The sequence below is a fragment of the Marmota flaviventris genome, chromosome 6, assembly GCF_047511675.1.
Source record: "Marmota flaviventris isolate mMarFla1 chromosome 6, mMarFla1.hap1, whole genome shotgun sequence".
Lineage (NCBI taxonomy): Eukaryota > Metazoa > Chordata > Mammalia > Rodentia > Sciuridae > Marmota > Marmota flaviventris.
In genome coordinates, this window is record NC_092503.1 from 97,411,658 (window position 1) to 97,429,306 (window position 17,649).

General features: G+C 33.8%; 1 protein-coding gene across 8 annotated transcripts in view; it reads right to left on the reverse strand.

Annotated features, from left to right (window-relative positions):
* The window catches only part of Znf451 (zinc finger protein 451), an 88,757-nt gene that overhangs the window by 51,455 nt on the left and 19,653 nt on the right, over nucleotides 1-17,649 (reverse strand). For all 8 annotated transcript variants that reach the window (XR_011707723.1, XR_011707721.1, XR_011707722.1 and 5 more), the window contains 2 exons: nucleotides 6,672-6,797; nucleotides 1,549-1,660 (listed from right to left, as the gene is read on the reverse strand). Coding sequence is in view for 5 of the 8 variants with exons in the window: in XM_027938184.2 (XP_027793985.2) it covers nucleotides 1,549-1,660; nucleotides 6,672-6,797 (238 nt within the window). In the remaining 3 variants the exon portion in view is untranslated. The remainder of the gene's footprint in view (nucleotides 1-1,548; nucleotides 1,661-6,671; nucleotides 6,798-17,649) is intronic.

The window sequence follows — 17,649 nt, forward strand, 5'->3', positions numbered from 1 at the left end:
AAATTTTCCAAAGGTAAAGGTGGTCTGGAATGCCATAACATTTGTTTATTTAACTGCTAATCATCTAGTTTGGAACCCAAGTTCTAGGCTTCCATGTTTATTATGTAAATACTTATAGCCCACCTCAATACAACAGTCAACCAACAGATATAGAGCATATCTGTGCTGGGTATTCTTTATATGAACTGACACTAAAAAAAAACTTGTGTTCTCTGTCCTCAAAGAAAATACTGTCTGCTGGAAGAGACAAACAGAAACAGATCAATTCAACATAAAAGAGTAAGTAAATACTGCATTAAAGAAACAAATAAGGTACTATAAGATAGTAGCTCAAGGGGGCTGAGCAACTAACCCTACTCAAAATAAACCAAGATAGGCTTAACACATAATTAAACATGACGTACGACAACCATAAATAAACTCAGCAATCCCCAGTACTGAGTACTGGAGGAACAGGAAATATGTATTAGCCTTACAGACAAATAAGAAGAAAAAAGTGAAAGTTACTTTACAAGATGTGTGGGTTGGGATAGGCTGAGTGGAAGTTTGTTATACACAAGCAGATTGAGGGTTAAGAAGGAAATATAGGGGCTGGGGTTGTGGCTCAGTGGTAGAGTGCTTGCCTAGCACACATGAGGCACTGGGTTCGATCCTTAGCACCACATAAAAATGAAAGAAAGACTGTGTGTCCACCTACAACTAAAAAATAAATATTAAAAAAAAGAAGAAAATATAGTTTGAGTGGTGGCCAACTGTCAAAAAGAATATTGTATCCGTGATAACTGCTAAATATCAATAAATATAAATTATTTAAAATCTTTTGTAAGTGGTAACTGTAGTCAAAGGAAAGCCCCCTGATAATTAACTTTGGGATGATAAGATATCTAGGTTCAACAAAGTTAAGCACTTCACACATAGATTTCTGATGATTTTTTGCAATGACACATTCTAGATTAAATCCATAAGTAAGATTCCTGTGGATATACTATAAGAAAGGCTAGAAAAGCTGTCACAGTGGGGTTCTCCTAATAGCTGTTGAAAATTCCAAATTATCTAGCTGGGGAAGAACTGTTTCACAGTAATGCTTCCAGAAAGCTCAGGTCTGCAAAGAGTGAGTAGCAGATATTTCCTTACAAAATATCTACGTAGACTACATTGATGAATACATAAACAATAATCCTCTAGATAATAGTTTAAATTTCATTTTCTTAGACCTTTTCTGATCTCAAATAAACTGTTATACAGCCTCTGACAGATACATACTACTTAATGCAATAAATATGAAATATATGAATGAATTATAAACAGTGTCTTCTGAGCTCAGAGATGATCTATATTGCTTCTTCTCAAAATATACTTCTGCCAAAGAAGAAACACAACTGATGAAGGAGGCCATTATAAAGTAAGCCATTATGAAGTGATATTACTATCACTAAAACTAAATTTCAACACCTTACATGCTTATTAGCAAATGAATGAAACAGACATACTTTCTGCCTTAGGGCTTTCTGGAAGCTTAGTAACCTTAACATAATTTCTAAAGAATACCTGGCATTTTTAGCCACTGGTCCACACACTGTCTTGCTGCTTCTGTATCAGAATGTCCTTGAATAAACTCCAATTCTTGTAACCCATGCGCATGTTGAAAATCGATTTTTTCCTAAAGATATTAAGAAAAAATTCAATTGACTTTGATTGCTACCTGGTTTCCTTAGGATAAAGATTTTGATACATGAATGATCAGAAAATACAGAGAACTCCTTATCCCAAGAATTACACATCTAGAAATCTATTGTAAAGTTATACATATATCATAATAAAGGTTCATATTCTAAGATGCTAATGATCTTAATGTTATTTGCTCATAGTTTGCTACAAACTATATCTACAACAATAGGGTATTGTTTAAGTGATTAGGGTCCTTGTATTTGTCAGAAGTCATTAGAAACACTAAAAATTTCCAGTGCTGTTCAAGAATATACTTTTGATATCAAGTAGATAATCAAATTGTATTAAGCAGATAAGGCAAAATGTAAATAAAAACTAATCTCAATTTATGCACAATTACGTCCAAAGAGGGGAATAAAGCTAAAACTATATACACTAAATGTTATTAAAGCTATATGGCTATGTGCAGGAATGGAAATATTAAGGATTATTTTTATTTTTAAACTTTTATGCACTTTTTTCCAAATATTCCATATTTAGACTGAAATACACAAAAGGATAATAAATACTTGTTCATTGAATACTATTAGTATCAGGTACTCATTAGCACTTAATATGTGCTAGAAGCATTCGTTGCTTCTAGATCTATTTCAAAAAGGGTCAGAGAATATTTCATGCGCTTGGCAAGCTACACAGTCTCCAATGCAACTTCTCAACTCTGATGCTATATAGCACAACCACAGACCATATGCAAACTAATGAGTATGACGGTTCCAGTGAGCCTTACATATAAACAGGCAGCCAGTGCCAATTACTGAAAAAGATGCTTTAAAACGTTAAAAGTCTCAATTTTTTTTTTACTTATGTAACCCATAAATCTATTTTTATATTCATTAATCATGTTGTATATAACAATTAGTAATTGCTGACCATCTAACACATACCAGGCATTGTTATAAAAAGACTTTATATTTAATTCTCACAGTAACCCTATGAAATAGGTACTATTATCATGCCCATGTTATGATGGAAAGACTGAGGTATAGACATGTCAGATATATTGCCCAAGGATATATAACAATGTCAGGATTCAAATTCTGGCAATCTGATTTTAGAATCCATGCACTAAATGAGCATATCATACTGCCTCTCAAAAAACATTTATATGTATAGTAAGCCCCTCATATCCATGTGTTCCATGTGCATAAATTCAACCAATCTCTAATCAAACACGTCAGAAAACAAACTGCATCTGTACTGAACACATACTTTTTTTCTTATCATTATTCCCTAAACAATACAGTGTAACAAAGATTTGCATAGATAGCACTTGTATTGCATTAGGTATTTATTACAAGTAACCTAGAGAGATTTAAAATATACAGGAGGATGTGTGTAGGTTATATGCAGATAACAAGCCATTTTTTATTAGGGACTTGAATATCCACAAATTTTTTCTAGGAACCAATCCCCCACAATGGTGCTTAAAAAGAAATCTCAGAGTCAGAAACACTGAATTTGAAAGATACAGGCCAGAATAGTACATGGTCTAGTTAGCAATATAACAAAATTTTCTATAAGGAAGGGTAAGTGAAGGGAAAAGGTGGATCAAGATATTAATGCAAGGCTGAGGATATAGATATAGCTCAGTTGGTAGAGTGCTTGCCTCACATGCACAAGGCCCTGGGTTCAATCCCCAGAACGGCAAAAAAAGAAAAAGATATTAATGTGAAAAAAAATCACAAAAAATTATTAAAAGGACAGCCACAGAATACTAATTCTTAAGGATATTAGTATGCATTATAAACATTATTTAAAATTCTCTGTAATCAAATTATGTAAGTATACAAAAACTGGTTTTAATAAAAAAATATATTCATTTCATACAAGCTTCTGAAGTTCAAAGTGCTAATGTACACTGTGATTTTTCCATACAGAAAGCAAATAGTTTCCCAACTTCACAAATCAGTTGCTCAGAAAAATTTATTCCAATAAAACCCTTCAAATAAAATAGTAAAATGGAGGGGCTGGGGTTGTAGCTCAGTGGTTGAGTGCTTGCCTCACATGTATGTGTAAACACTGGGTTCAATCCTCAGCACCATATAAAAAAATAAATAAATAAAACAAAGATATTGTGTCCATCTACAACAACAACAACAAAAAACCTTTAAAATTTTTTTTGAAAAAATAGTAAATTGGAGATTAAATATTAGTACATGTCAGTTAACAGTCTACTTAGGCAATTTCTAATATTAAAATTAACCTTTTCTAAAAAGTTATCTGGCATTTCTTATAATAGGATTTAAATTCTGTGAACATGCATAATTAATGCCCCAAAATATTTACTGACTGAAATTATTTCAAAAATTAGCCACCCTTTTCTCCTTTGTCACAAACTACTTCCACAGACTTTAGGGTTATAGTCCTTCTTACAAGTCAATAAACAAAGCTGACAGCTGGTTACCTGATCAGCATAACACATGATCTCAGAAACTGAAGTATCCAGTGAAGACTTTAATGAATCTTTTCTCTTTAAAACCTCTTCATTTGTCAGGCGTGGTGGTGCATGCCTGTAATTCTAGCAACTCGGAGGTTGAGGCAGGAGGATCATAACTTCAAAGCCAGCCTAAGCAACTTACAAGGCCCTGAGCAAGACTGTCTCAAAAAAATTTTTAGAAGGGCTGGGGATGTGGCTCAGTGAGCTCACACACGCTCACACACACACACAAATCTCTTCATTAAAAAAAGGACAATCTTGGGCTGGGATTGTGGCTCAGCAGTAGAGCTCTCGCCTAGCATGGGCGGGGCCCGGGTTCAATCCTCAGCACCACATAAAAATAAAGGCATTGTGTTGTGTCCATCTACACCTAAAAAAATAAATATTTTTTAAAAATTAAAAATAAAAAAATTAAAATAAAATAAAACTTAAAAAGGACAATCTACTTTATTAATAAAGACACAATTCAAAAAGCCTAAAATAGAAGACAATTTCTATATCTATTTTTACCTAGAATTATCACTCACTACAATTCTGCAAAAATTATTTCTGTAGTCACACATGGAGGTGCACGCCTGTAATTCCAGCAACTCAAGACTCAAAGATCACCCTCAACAATTTGTGAGACCCTGTCTCAAAATTGAAAAAGTATTTTAAAAGGGATGTAAATGTAGTGCAAGGGTAGAGTACCCTTGAGTTCAATCCCCAGTAATGCCAAAAGAAAAAAGAAATTTAATTGAATAGTGTTTCTACCAGGAGAGAAAAATAACTTTTTTTTTTTTTTTTTTACAAATAAACATTTTAAATACACAAGTAGAATACATAGTCTAATTTAATTACTATTATACCAAAAAGTTAAAGACCCTGAACTGACCCACATCTAAATTTAAAGATTTGTGTACTTTATTCATTCATTCATTCGCTTTTGCAGTGCTGGGGATCAAATTCAGGGCCTCATGCATTCTAGGCAAGCATTCTACTGCTGAGCTACAACCCCTGCCCAAGATCAGTTTGCATTATCAGCTGGAAGATATTAAAACAGATGCTACAGAAATATAAACTTCTTTTTAATAATCAATGAAACAAGGAATCAAAAACATGACATTAAAATTATAAAATCCGGGGCTGGGGTTGTGGCTCAGTGGTAGAGCACTTGCCTCAAATATCACGAGGCACTGGGTTTGATTCTCAGCATCGCTTATAAATTTAAAAAATCCAGGGCTGGAGTTGTGGCTTAGTTGGTAAAGCACTTGCCTAGTATGTGTGAGGCACTGGGTTTAAAAAATAAAAATAAAGTCCACTGTCAACTAAAAAAAAATTAAAAATAAATATAAAAAATAAATAAAAGTTCATTAACAACTTAAATAAATAAATAAATATTTTAACAAAAATATAAAATCCTAGTGCTTATTTTGACCTGGGAGAACATCTTTAACTTGTTTCTTTTTTTTTTTTTTTTTCCAGTAACTGATAATGGTTTTTTTTTATTTTTTTATTTTTTTTTTCAACTTGTTTCTTTATAGAATAAAAACCGAAGTCTACAAGAATTAAGGATCTGATGAAATCCAAACAGCTGCTGGCAGTTATGATAATAAACCTTTTTATAACTCTACTATAGAGACTTGTTTTACCCAATGCATTAACTTTTTAAGTTTAATAGATTTTTGCTAGTCACTGAAGGAATTCTTTAAGTAATTCATTTGGTGCCTTCTAAAGCAAGTCAAGTAAAAAATTTGTAACATAAAAGATTCTACATTAGGCTTTGTTTTACATAGCTCTTCTACAACCCCACTTCAAATTACTTCTTTTTACTAGTTATGTAAGTTGGAGACAAGAGTGTGAGTTTTGAGAAAGTGATTTGGCTCTATCTGGTAGAAAATGACCTTTCAGGGACTGGGGCTATAGCTCAGTGCAAAGCACTTGCCTAGCATGTGCAAGGCACTGAGTTCAATCCTTATAAAAGTGAATAACCTTTCAATAACTTATTCTATAAAATGCCTGATAAAATCTTTCACTCATGTAATAAAGTATCTCAAAACATTTAACTACTTATCTGCCTTAAGAAATGTCATGATTTTTCATTCTCCAAATCAAAGTCCATTCGGTTATTTGTATGTTTTCTTCTTTCCTATGCACACAGGGGATACACATCCAACAAACTAAAAACAAAAATGTAAAAACCTATATGAGCTAGGCAGAGTGGTGCATGCCTATAATCCCAGCAGCCTGGGAGGCTGAGGCAGGAGGATCAGCCTCAGTAACTTAGACTCTTTGTCTCAAAAATAAAAATAACTGGGGATGTAACTCAGCAGTAAAGCAATCCTGGGTCTAACCCCCAATATTAAAAACAAAAGCCTGTAAGAATTACTACTGAATTGATGAGCTATCTAGAGTACATGCTGAAATTAGAGTCAATCATACATTTTCTTATCAAAGTTTTCTCATTACATCTGTATTCAAAACAATTCTATAAAGTAGTAAAATACCAATTAAAATAGCCACCTACCCTGAATGCTCTATTCTTCTCTTCTTTTTGCTGTTTCTCTACTTCAACATGACGGGCTAGACGAGCCAAAGTTAATGCAACTTTATCCTTCTGATGGTCAATATAGTCTTTATGTTTAAAATTATCCTATGATGGAAAAAAATTTTTTTCATTCCTTTTAATACAAAATTAGCATTTGGTAACATCTCTATTTGTCAAACAGCTATTATGCTAAAGAATCATTTACTTCTTTTATTATTTCTAAGAACCTATCTTGGTATATTTTATGTGATATGTTGTAAGTCAGCCAAGTATAATTGATACACTAAAAAAGGAGAAAAAATGAAATATGAAATACTCAATTAAAATCATAGGGAACATGAGAAGACAAAATAAGGGGGGAAAGCACAATAAAAAACAGTAAGAAATATATCAACAATCATTTTAAATGTCAATGGTCTAAATATACCAATTAATAGATTGTCAGAAAAGATTTTAAAAAATCCAAATGTATGTGGTCCTTAACAAACCCTCTTTAAATTACAAAAAAATACAAAGTAAAAGCAAAGAAATGAAAAAGATATTTGCTAACACAAATTAAAAGAAATTGGGACAATAGCTCAGCTATGGAACCAACCTAGATGCCTGGATAAAGAAAATGTGGTATATATATACACAATGGAATATTACTCAGCCATAAAGAAGAATGCAGTTATGGCATCTGCCCACAAATGGATGGAACTGGAGACTATCATGCTAAGTGAAATAAGCCAACCCCCAAAAGCCAAAGGCCTAATGTTCTGACAGGCAGATGCTTTTGGATACACAATAAGGGATAGAGGCAGAACAGGGGACACCACGAGGACACACAGAAGTTCAATGGATTAGACAAAGGGAAATAAAGGGAAGTGGATGTAGGGGGATGGGAATAAGAAAGAGAGTAGAATGAATCAGACATAAGTTTCCTATGATCATATATAAATACAGGACCAGTGTAACTGCACATCATGTACAACCACAAGAATGGGAAGTTATACTCCATGTATGTATAATATGTCAAAATATACTCTGTCATGATTATCTAAAAAGAAAAAAAAGTTAAAATAAAGTTTTGTTCCCAACCCCCCAATATTGGTGATGGAACATATACACCCCATCCTCCATAGTTTTTCTTTTAACATTACAAATGAGAGCCATTAATTACTGTGTGAATTTGAATCTTGTTACAATTCTGAAGTGATTTTAGTTGCTTGTCACTCTTCCAGGTATACAGTCATAAAATCTGTGAATAACCTTAATTTTACATTCTTTACAGATTTTTTTTAACCACAGATCTGCAGTTTCTTTCTTCTTCCAAATGCCCATAGTAGTATAATAAATTGTTGTGATATTAGTTGGGGGGTGGGGGAAGAAAAGAAAGTGGGAGTAGCTACATCAATTCTAGACAGCACATTTTAAAGCAAGCAAAGTTATCAGGGATGTCAAAGGATAATACAGGAATACTATAAACACTTCTATACCCACAAATTCAATAATCTAGAGAAAATGGATCAATTTCTTGAAAGACATAATCTGTAAAAATTCACAAAGAAAAAAAACAATATCAAAAAGCCTATAACTATTAAATTAAAAAAATAAATAACTTCTCAAAATAGAAAGCACTAGGGCTGGGGTTGTAGCTCAGTGATAGGGCACTTGCCTGGCACACTGGGTTTGATCCTCAGCACCACATAAAAATAAATAAATAAAATAAAATTATTATATCCAATTACAATGAAAAATATAATTTTAAAAAATAACCCTAGGATCAGATGAATTCACTGCTAAATTCTACCAAACATTTAAGAAAAAAATATTATACCAAATCTCTACAATTCTACCAGTAGACAGAAGAAGGATTACTTCCTAATTTAAAAAGCCAGTATTGCCCTAATATAAAACCAGACACAGGCACTATAACAAAACTATAAAAGGGGCTGGGATTGTGGCTCAGTGGTACAGCACTTGCCTAGCATGTGTGAGGTGCTGGATTCAATCCTCAGCACCACATAAAAATAAATAAATAAAATAAAGGTAGTGAAAAAAAAACTACAAAGAAATATTGCTCATGAACACAGTAGATCTAAAAATTCTCAACATAATTTTAGCAAACAAAACTCAATAATGTATACAAAGAATAACATATCATAATTAAGTAGGATTTATCCCAGGTATGCAAAGGCTGGTGAACCATTTTTAAAAAATTAGTAGAATCCATCATATCCATAGGCTAAACAAGGAAAATCACATGATTGTATAAGCAGAAAAAGCATTTGACAAAATTCAATGCCCTTACGTGATTAAAATAATAAAAATAAAAACTTCTAAGCAAACTAGGAATACATAGGAATTTCTTCAACTTGATAATCAGAAAAAAATTACAACTAACTTCACACTTTGCAGTGAGAAACTCAAGTTCTCATACAAAGATAGGGAATAAGGCAAGGATGTTCCCTCTCACTACTCCTTTTCAACAGTATACTGGAAATCCAAGCCACTGAAATGAGAAGGAAATGAAAGGCATTTTGATTGGAGCTGAAGAAACAAAACTCCTTGTTTTAGATAACATAATTGAAAAAATTGAAAATGACAGAAAAAAGACTCCTGGAATTAATAAGTGATTAGCATGGTTGCAGGATACTAATTTATAAAAGTGGATCACTTTCCTATAAAGCAGCAATGAGCAGGTAGAATTTAAAATTAAAATATATTGCCATTTACATTAATAATCCCCTAAACAAGCCAGGCATGCTAGCACACGCCTATAATCCCAGTGACTCAGGAGGCTGAGGCAGGAGGATTTCAAGTTTCAGGCCAGCCTCACAATTTAGTAAGACCTGTCTCAAAAAATAAAAAGGAGTAGGGATAAAGCTGAGTGACAAAGCGTCCTTGGGTTTAATCCTCAATACAAAACAAATAAACAAACAAACAAAAATGGGGAGAGGGTAAGAAATCCATGTTTATAGATAGGAAGACTAGATATTGTCGAGATGTCAGTTTTTCCCAACTTAATCTCTCTACATAGACACATATACAGAGACATTTATATTTATATTTATGTGTAAAGGGGGTGGTGGGTGTGGGTGTGTACGCAATCCCAATCAAAATCACAGCAAGTCATTTTCTGTTTTTTGACAAACTCACTCAGAGACAGGTAAAAGGCCCACAACAACCAATGCAATACTGAAAAACAAAGTTGGAGGTCTAAAACTACTTGACTTTAAAGTTACTGAAAGCTACAGAAATAAAACTATGTGATACTAGAAAAAGAATAAACAAATAGATCAATGACACAGAAAAAGACCCATGTAAATATAATAAACTGATCTATGACTAAAGAGCAAACACAAGATAATGGAGAACAGATAATCTTTTCAAATGGTATTGAAAAACCAGACATTTGCATGCAAAAAAAAAAAAAAAATTAGACCCTGATCTTATACTCTTCACAAAATAATGAACACAAAATAAACTACAGAACTAACATAAAACACAGAATTATAAAACTCCCAGAAGACAACACAGGAGAAAATCCAGATGACCTTGGCTGTAACAATGACTTTTTAGATATAACACCAAAGGCATGATAAAATAGACTTTAAAATTAAAAAGTTGTCTGCATAAAACATCATCAAGAGAATGAAAACACACAACAGAGAAAAAAACAGATATAAGATAAAAAACTGTAATTCACTATATACACAGAACTCCTTATAAAAAATCAACAATAGGAAAACGAATAGCCCAATTAAAACATGGGCAAAAGACCTAAAGAAACATTTCGGTAAAGATGATACATAGATAGCAAATTAAGCACGTAAAAAGATGTTCAACATCATGTCATTGGTAAAGTACAAACTAAAACAATGATATACCATATACTCTTATTAGACTGACCCAAATCCAAAACACTGACAATACCAAACGTTGACAAGGATGCAGAGTAATAGAGACTCTTTAGACATTTCTAGTGGAAATTCAAAATTATACAGGTGCTTCAAAGAACAGCTGGACAGTTTCTTACTATATTAAATATGCCCTTACCAGTCATTAGGCTCCTTGATATTTACCTAATGAAATTAAAATTTAAGTCCATAGAAAAACCAGCACACGGTTGTTTAAAACACCTTTCTTTTTAACAGCCCAAACTTATAAAACAACCAGGATATTCATCAGTAGGTGAATGGATAAATAAACTTTGGAACATCCAGATAATAAGAAGTAAGCTATCACCTTGAAAAGATATGGAGGAACCTTAAGAGCATATTATTTAAGCAAAAAAAAAAGCTAATCTGAAGCTACATATCATATGATCAGAATATTATATAATATTCTGGAAAATATAAAACGATGTTAACAGTTAAAATATCAGTGGTTACCATGAGTTAAAGGGGAGGGAGGGATAAATGGGCAGAGCACAGGTTTTTAGGGCAGTGAAATTATTCTCTATAATACTATTAGGGTAGTTACATGTCATTACACGTATGTCAAAACCCAGAAAATGTATAACACTAAGAATGAACCCTAATATAACCTTTAGACTCTGGATGATAATAATGCATTAATATAGATTCATTTGCTGTAACAAATATTATTAGGATATGGATTGCAGGGGTGGTTGTGAATGGGCAAAGGGGCAGGACCTATATGGGAACCATATCTACATTCCATTCAACTGTGCTATAAATCTAAAACTGTTCTTAAAGGGAAAAAAAAAAAAAGCTATTTTAGGGCTGGGAGTACAGTTGTACAGCATTTACTTCACAAGTAACAAGGTCGTGGGTTAGATCCCTAGCATCATGCAGAAAGCGGGGTTGGAAACAAAGAATAAAAGGAAAAAGTTCATTTTAAAAAAGAAATGATCTTATCTGACTTTCTACAAGATTGGGTGACTCATATTCTTTAGGCAAACCAGTCACATACATATAACCCAATTTTAATTTAAAGTCAAACACTAAGTGTTATTTCTGCAAACAGAGGGAAATTATATTGAAGTGTGCATATTTAAAAAACAGCCAAATTGCTAGGTGTGGTGGCACATGCCAATAATCCCAGCTATTTAGGAGGCTGATTAAGGAGGATCCCAAGTTCAAGATCAGCCCAGGCAAATTAGACCCTATTCCAAAATAAAAATTAAAAGGGCTGGGGATGTAGCTCAGTGGTAGTAAGGCAGGACCCACCACCCAATATTAAATCCTAGGCTAAACCTTGCTTTTTTTTTCTGTTGTGGCTGTCTAACAGGAAGGTCCAACTCAGGCTTGGATGCCCATACATTCTGTTGTTCCTCTAGGTTTCCATGACTACCCTAACATTATTCAACCCCAATGAGTTGTTATGAACTCAAGCAATTCTTTTGTTTTAAGGAAAAACTACAGAACAAACTCAGGTTAACATATATATTAAGGGCTGGGGATGTGGCTCAAGCAGTAGCGCGCCCACCTGGCATGCGTGCGGCCAGGGTTCAATCCTCAGCACCACATACAAACAAAGATGTTGTGTCCGCCGAAAATTAGAAAAAAAATAAATATTAAAATTCTCTCTCTCTCTCTCTCTCTAAAAAAAAAAACATATATTAAATCATCTCATTATGGGAATATGAAATTAAAATTATATACTTTCAGTTGAATCAGAGAAAGAGAACTCTCCAAAGAAAGGTTAGTTTTTCATCAAAACATTACAAAAATATCTAGAGCCAACAACAGTACCCCACTTTGGGAGCTTTCCTTGCTTGCTTCTATTAAATCTGCTACTGAATTCTCACCCTTGTAGTCTGCATACTTCATTCTTCAAGTGCACAAGACAAGAACCCTAAGGTACCCACACGACCCTGTGTTATAGTAGAAGGCACCTGGGTTCAATTCCAAAAAAAAAAAAAAGGCCTAATTGGTCTTTTCAGCATGATGCTACACTTTGGAGTAAGGAATGTTTACAAGACCACTTTAGGTAATGTGAATATTCTGTGGACAGGAAGGCAATCATGTTTTGGATAAATTAAGGTAATCCTAATCCAGGAAAACCTATCCTCGAATTGATGGCCCCACTGTCATTTAACTTTTTCCTAGGCCACAACAAAAATATTCTGAATTACTTTTTGAATTGTAATTATTCAGAAAAACTTCACATAATGTTTACTCTTCTTAAATTTTACATTAAAGCATTTAGTAGTTCTAATTCAGAAATATAGTAAATACATATTAATGAGCAAATTTTAATAATCTTCTAATCACAAAATATAAGTATATTCTGAAAGCTTTATTACCTTCAAATTACACCCATATGCCATCAAAACAAATTTATAATGCTAGGAATGTTAAGAAGTTTAGCCTTTAAGCAACATTTAAACCTTCATTTAGATCTCTCCAACTTTACTCTAAAATTAATCTATAGTCCTAAACCATTACCTTTATTTGAAAAAATTAGTTATGTAAAATATGTAAATGTGTAAAATTATGGGGTACAGTGTGATCATTCAACATATTTATACAATGTATGATGATTACATCGTGGTAATTAGCATTTCCACCTTAAATATTTATCATGACCATTACACCTTGAAAGTTAAGTAAAACTGTTAGAATTGTTACTAAATTGTTTACTACCATTATTTAACTATCCATAGCCTACATTACCTTTTATTTAACAGTATGGTTCTATCTCAATAAAAAGACCATTTCTTTCTGATCAGTTCTGATCATCCAATTATCATTTACAAGTTGTAAGAGCTGAAAAGACCCATATCCCTGAGTCTGAAAACAGAAGACATTTAAGAACTGAGTGTGGTCTCCTTTTCCTTTTCCCCATGGAGAAAGTTTCTACTTTCTTCTTGAAAAGAAAACAACCAAAAAAGAAATTCTGACTACCTACATTGAAAAATCTGGGAAAAAAGGAATGGTAACTAGAGAGAACAAGCATTTCAACTTTGAAATCTTTGCCAATATTAAAGTTAGCACTCTAAAACTGAGAAAAGGAATTTTCTCTTTAACTGGGGGACATAGTATATATGAAGCAGATTATAAAAGTCATATGATATTTTTCCATCACACTTCTGGGTTGGGTGAGGGTCAAACTGTTGATTGGGGCTAGAAGTGTGGATCAGTGGAAGAGTGCTTTCCTAGCATGCTTGAGGTCCTGACTGAATCCCCTGCATAGAGGATGGATGGAGGTTGCTAGATAAGTCAGGCGTGAGTAAAAATTTATATATGAATACTATCCCTTTCTCCAGAAAGACAAGTTCCTCTGCTAATGATACTGAGGAGTGATCTCTAGATGTCAATGAATTATACTCTTCTATCATTCTGGGAAAAGATATTGGCATTGAAAAAAGCAGAGAGATCACTGCTATAAAAATGTTAGAGAATTTACCCATAAGTCACAGAAACCCCTATTTTGCACACTGTAAAGCAGGTAATTTAAAGAATTAAACCTACAGAAACAAATTTCAAATGATCAGAATGTAAGGGAAAGAAAACTTAACATGATTTTGTTACCAAATCAACTGCAAAACCAAAGGTTTGGTATTGTCAGGAATATGGCAAAATGCAAATTAATTTCAGGGTAGATGAAAATACCTTAAATGCTTCCTACAAAACTAAAATAAAGGGGGTTACTCAATTCTTAGGATTGGGAATTCCTACCATTCCATTAGTGCCAATATGCTAAATTGTAATTTTAACATGAAATCATAAAATAAAATTCCAGGACTGGTCTTCTTAAGCTTGATTTGTCATCTGCCCCAAAGTCTATTGATGGAATTATCACTTAGGTTCTTGGAGCTTTTCTAAGAAAAGTCTGGCAATCACATAGGTACTTCCTAAGCTAGACCTAAACTGACTCTGAATCCATAGTGACCATAACAGGATTTATGTTTCATTTAGATTACTGGCAGCTACAGAAGCTCCAGGATCATCCTTTTTGAATTACCTCATTAAGTCACTCAGGACTAATTTCTCTGTAGGATAGACAGTAATACTAAAGAATCCACATTACAGTAAATGATAAGCCATCAATTCATTCAGTTATTTCTTGAGAGAAGCATAGGAAAGTCTTAGGAAAAATACTGGGAATAATGTCTCTAAAATTTGTCTATATTTTAGATCACTCTGTACCAGTTTTCCTCCATACTCAGATCTGCACAGAATTAAAGAAGATGTAAAAGTCAGGAGTTTAGTCAGTATGAAATTCTAATATTGTCAAGTATATTTCTTTACATTTTTATTTAAAACTTGAGGTAAAACATGTACAAAGCAATTTGGGGTGTGTCTTAGAAATGACATTCAAATTTAGGATACTGGTTAAAACTGTGGATACATGTTCATGAAATCTAAGCAATTACAAGTCAAAGTAAAGAAGAAAGAATATTTTTTGTTCTAAAGAACAATGTTTATGTTTTATTATAGCTTGAAGAATTACAGCAAAAAAATTGGAGTCTGGAAATAGGGTGTAACTTGGGCAAGAAAGAGGGCTTTCTTATGACATCTACTGATAAATTTCATTTAACAAATTAAAAAAAAAATTGTCCCTGGAGGTATAATGACTAGGTTACATTTTTTCCAACCCTAACAGAAACACATTAAAAATAAAAGGCAGGCACAGTGCTGCATGCCTATAATCCCAGCTACTCAAAAGGATGAGGTGGAAAAATCTTCAGCCCACAAGTTGGGAAACCAGCCTAGGCAACACAGCAATACCTCTGTCAAAAAAATATTTTCATAGGTTTGAAGACAAACACCATTATCACTTTAAAGCAAAAAATGTTTAGTAAAAATGTCTGTTTTGGTTTTTGGTACAGGGGATTATACTCCAGGAGTACTTAAATACTGAGCCACATCACCAATGATTTTTTATTTTGAGATAGGGTCTCCCTAAACTGCTGAGGCTGGCCTCGAACTTGCAATCCTCCTACCTCAGCCTCCCAAGTTTACTAGGATTGTAGGCACGTGCCACCACACCTGGCTCATAAGAAGTTTTTTTTTTTTTTTTTTTTACCTCGGGGTCAAACCCAGGGATTTGTGAATGTAAGGCAGATGCTTTGCCACTGAGCTACATCCCAGGCTCTCAGTATGTTGCCCACACTGGTTTCATACTTCTGGGCTCAAGAAACCCTCTCTTCAGCTTCCCAAGCAACTCAGACCTACAAGCACTTGCCACTGCACCCAGCTCACATGATTTTTTCAAAAAACCCAAAGCGCATGAACTAACATTGTACACAGTAAAACATTAAAAATATACATAATTAGCCAGGTGAGGTGGCACATGCCTGTAATCCCAGTAGCTAGGGAGGCTGAGGCAGGATGATCAAGAGTTCAAAGCCACCTCATCAACCTAGGAAGGTCCCAACCAACTCAGTGAGACCCTGCCTCTAAATAAAATATAAAAAGAACTGGGGTTGTGGCTCAGTGGTTAAGCGCCCCTGGGTTCAATCCCCAGCAGCAAAAAAAAAAAGCATAATTAAATTGAAAGTTGAAATCTGAAAATATTAACTTACTTAACTTAGACCTGACCTTTCTCAACTGATGTCTGAATGTAAATATAGGAAACAATATTCTTAGCTGTTCTAATCACAAAGGTAAGTTCTAAGTTTTAATGAGTGTATTAAAAGAAAGCTAATTACATTCCAAAAGAAATTTTTACTGGAAGCTAAAAATTTCTCACTAGTCTCAGATTAATATATACATAAGTAACTTCACAGGTGAACTTTCTTTTAAAATTAATCTACATATGCTTTCTTCTTGAACTGCGCACTATCAATTCTGAAATGGATTAGGGTGCAGAATCAACTCTCCTTTAGTAGTTAAGAAAGGCCCTGGTATTTGGGGCTGGGGTTGTGGCTCAGCGGAAGAGCACTCGCCTAGCATGTACAAGGCCCTGGGCTTAATCCTCAGCACCACATAAAAATAAAATAAAGATATTGTGTCCAACTACAACTAAAAAATATATTAAAAGAAAGAAAGAAAGGCCTTGGTGTTGAATGCTGAGAAAACTGGATCTACATTGTTTTATTAAAAACTATTCAAGGTCCCATATTTTCTCAAATATTAAATACAGGCAAGATCTTTCACATTACTCATTATACAACTGCTCACCCAAAAGTTGAATCCCTAAGTCACTTTTTTTCAGTTATTTTAGAAATATTTGCCAAGATCAGCTCAAAGGAAATACATAATAAGAGTGATTCTGGGGGCTGGGGATGTGGCTCAAGTGGTAGCGCGCTCGCCTGGCATGCGTGCGGCCCAGGTTTGATCCTCAGCACCACATACAAACAAAGATGCTGTGTCCGCTGAAAAAACTAAAAAATAAATATTAAAAACTCTCTCTCTCTCAAAAAAAATTTTTTTTAAAAAGAGTGATTCTGCTTTTGCAAAGCGATTTCTATAAAAAGCAATACTGAAATCATTTTGTAACTTGTAGCACTGTATTAGTGGTGGCTTTTTAAGTGAACAGACGGTATATTTTTATTTATTTTTATTTTTTTAAAAATGCCAGGCAAGCACGCTACCGCTTGAGCCATATCCCCAGCCCTGGTATATTTTTAAATCATTAATATTCTCCTCTAAAAGCATTTTAGTTCTTAATGAAAATGATTACATTTTACATTTCTTACAAAATTTCCTTTTTAAAATACCTTTATTTTATTTTTATGTGGTGCTGAGGATCAAACCCAGGGCCACAACCCCAGCCCACAAAATTACCTTTTTGTGTGTGTATGTGTGTGGTAGGACTGAAGCCAGGGACTCACGCATGCTAGGCAAGTGCTCTACCACTAACCTATATTCCTAGCCTTTTTTCAATTTTGAGACAAGATCTCACCTAGTTGCCCACCCTGGTCTCAAAACTGTCAATCCTCTACCCTCTGCCTCTTCAGTGGCTCAATTTACAGGCATGCACTACCACAACCAGCCTTTCATAATTATTTTAATAGAAGTATGAATATATCCACAGGATCTTCCTGAAAAATAGAATA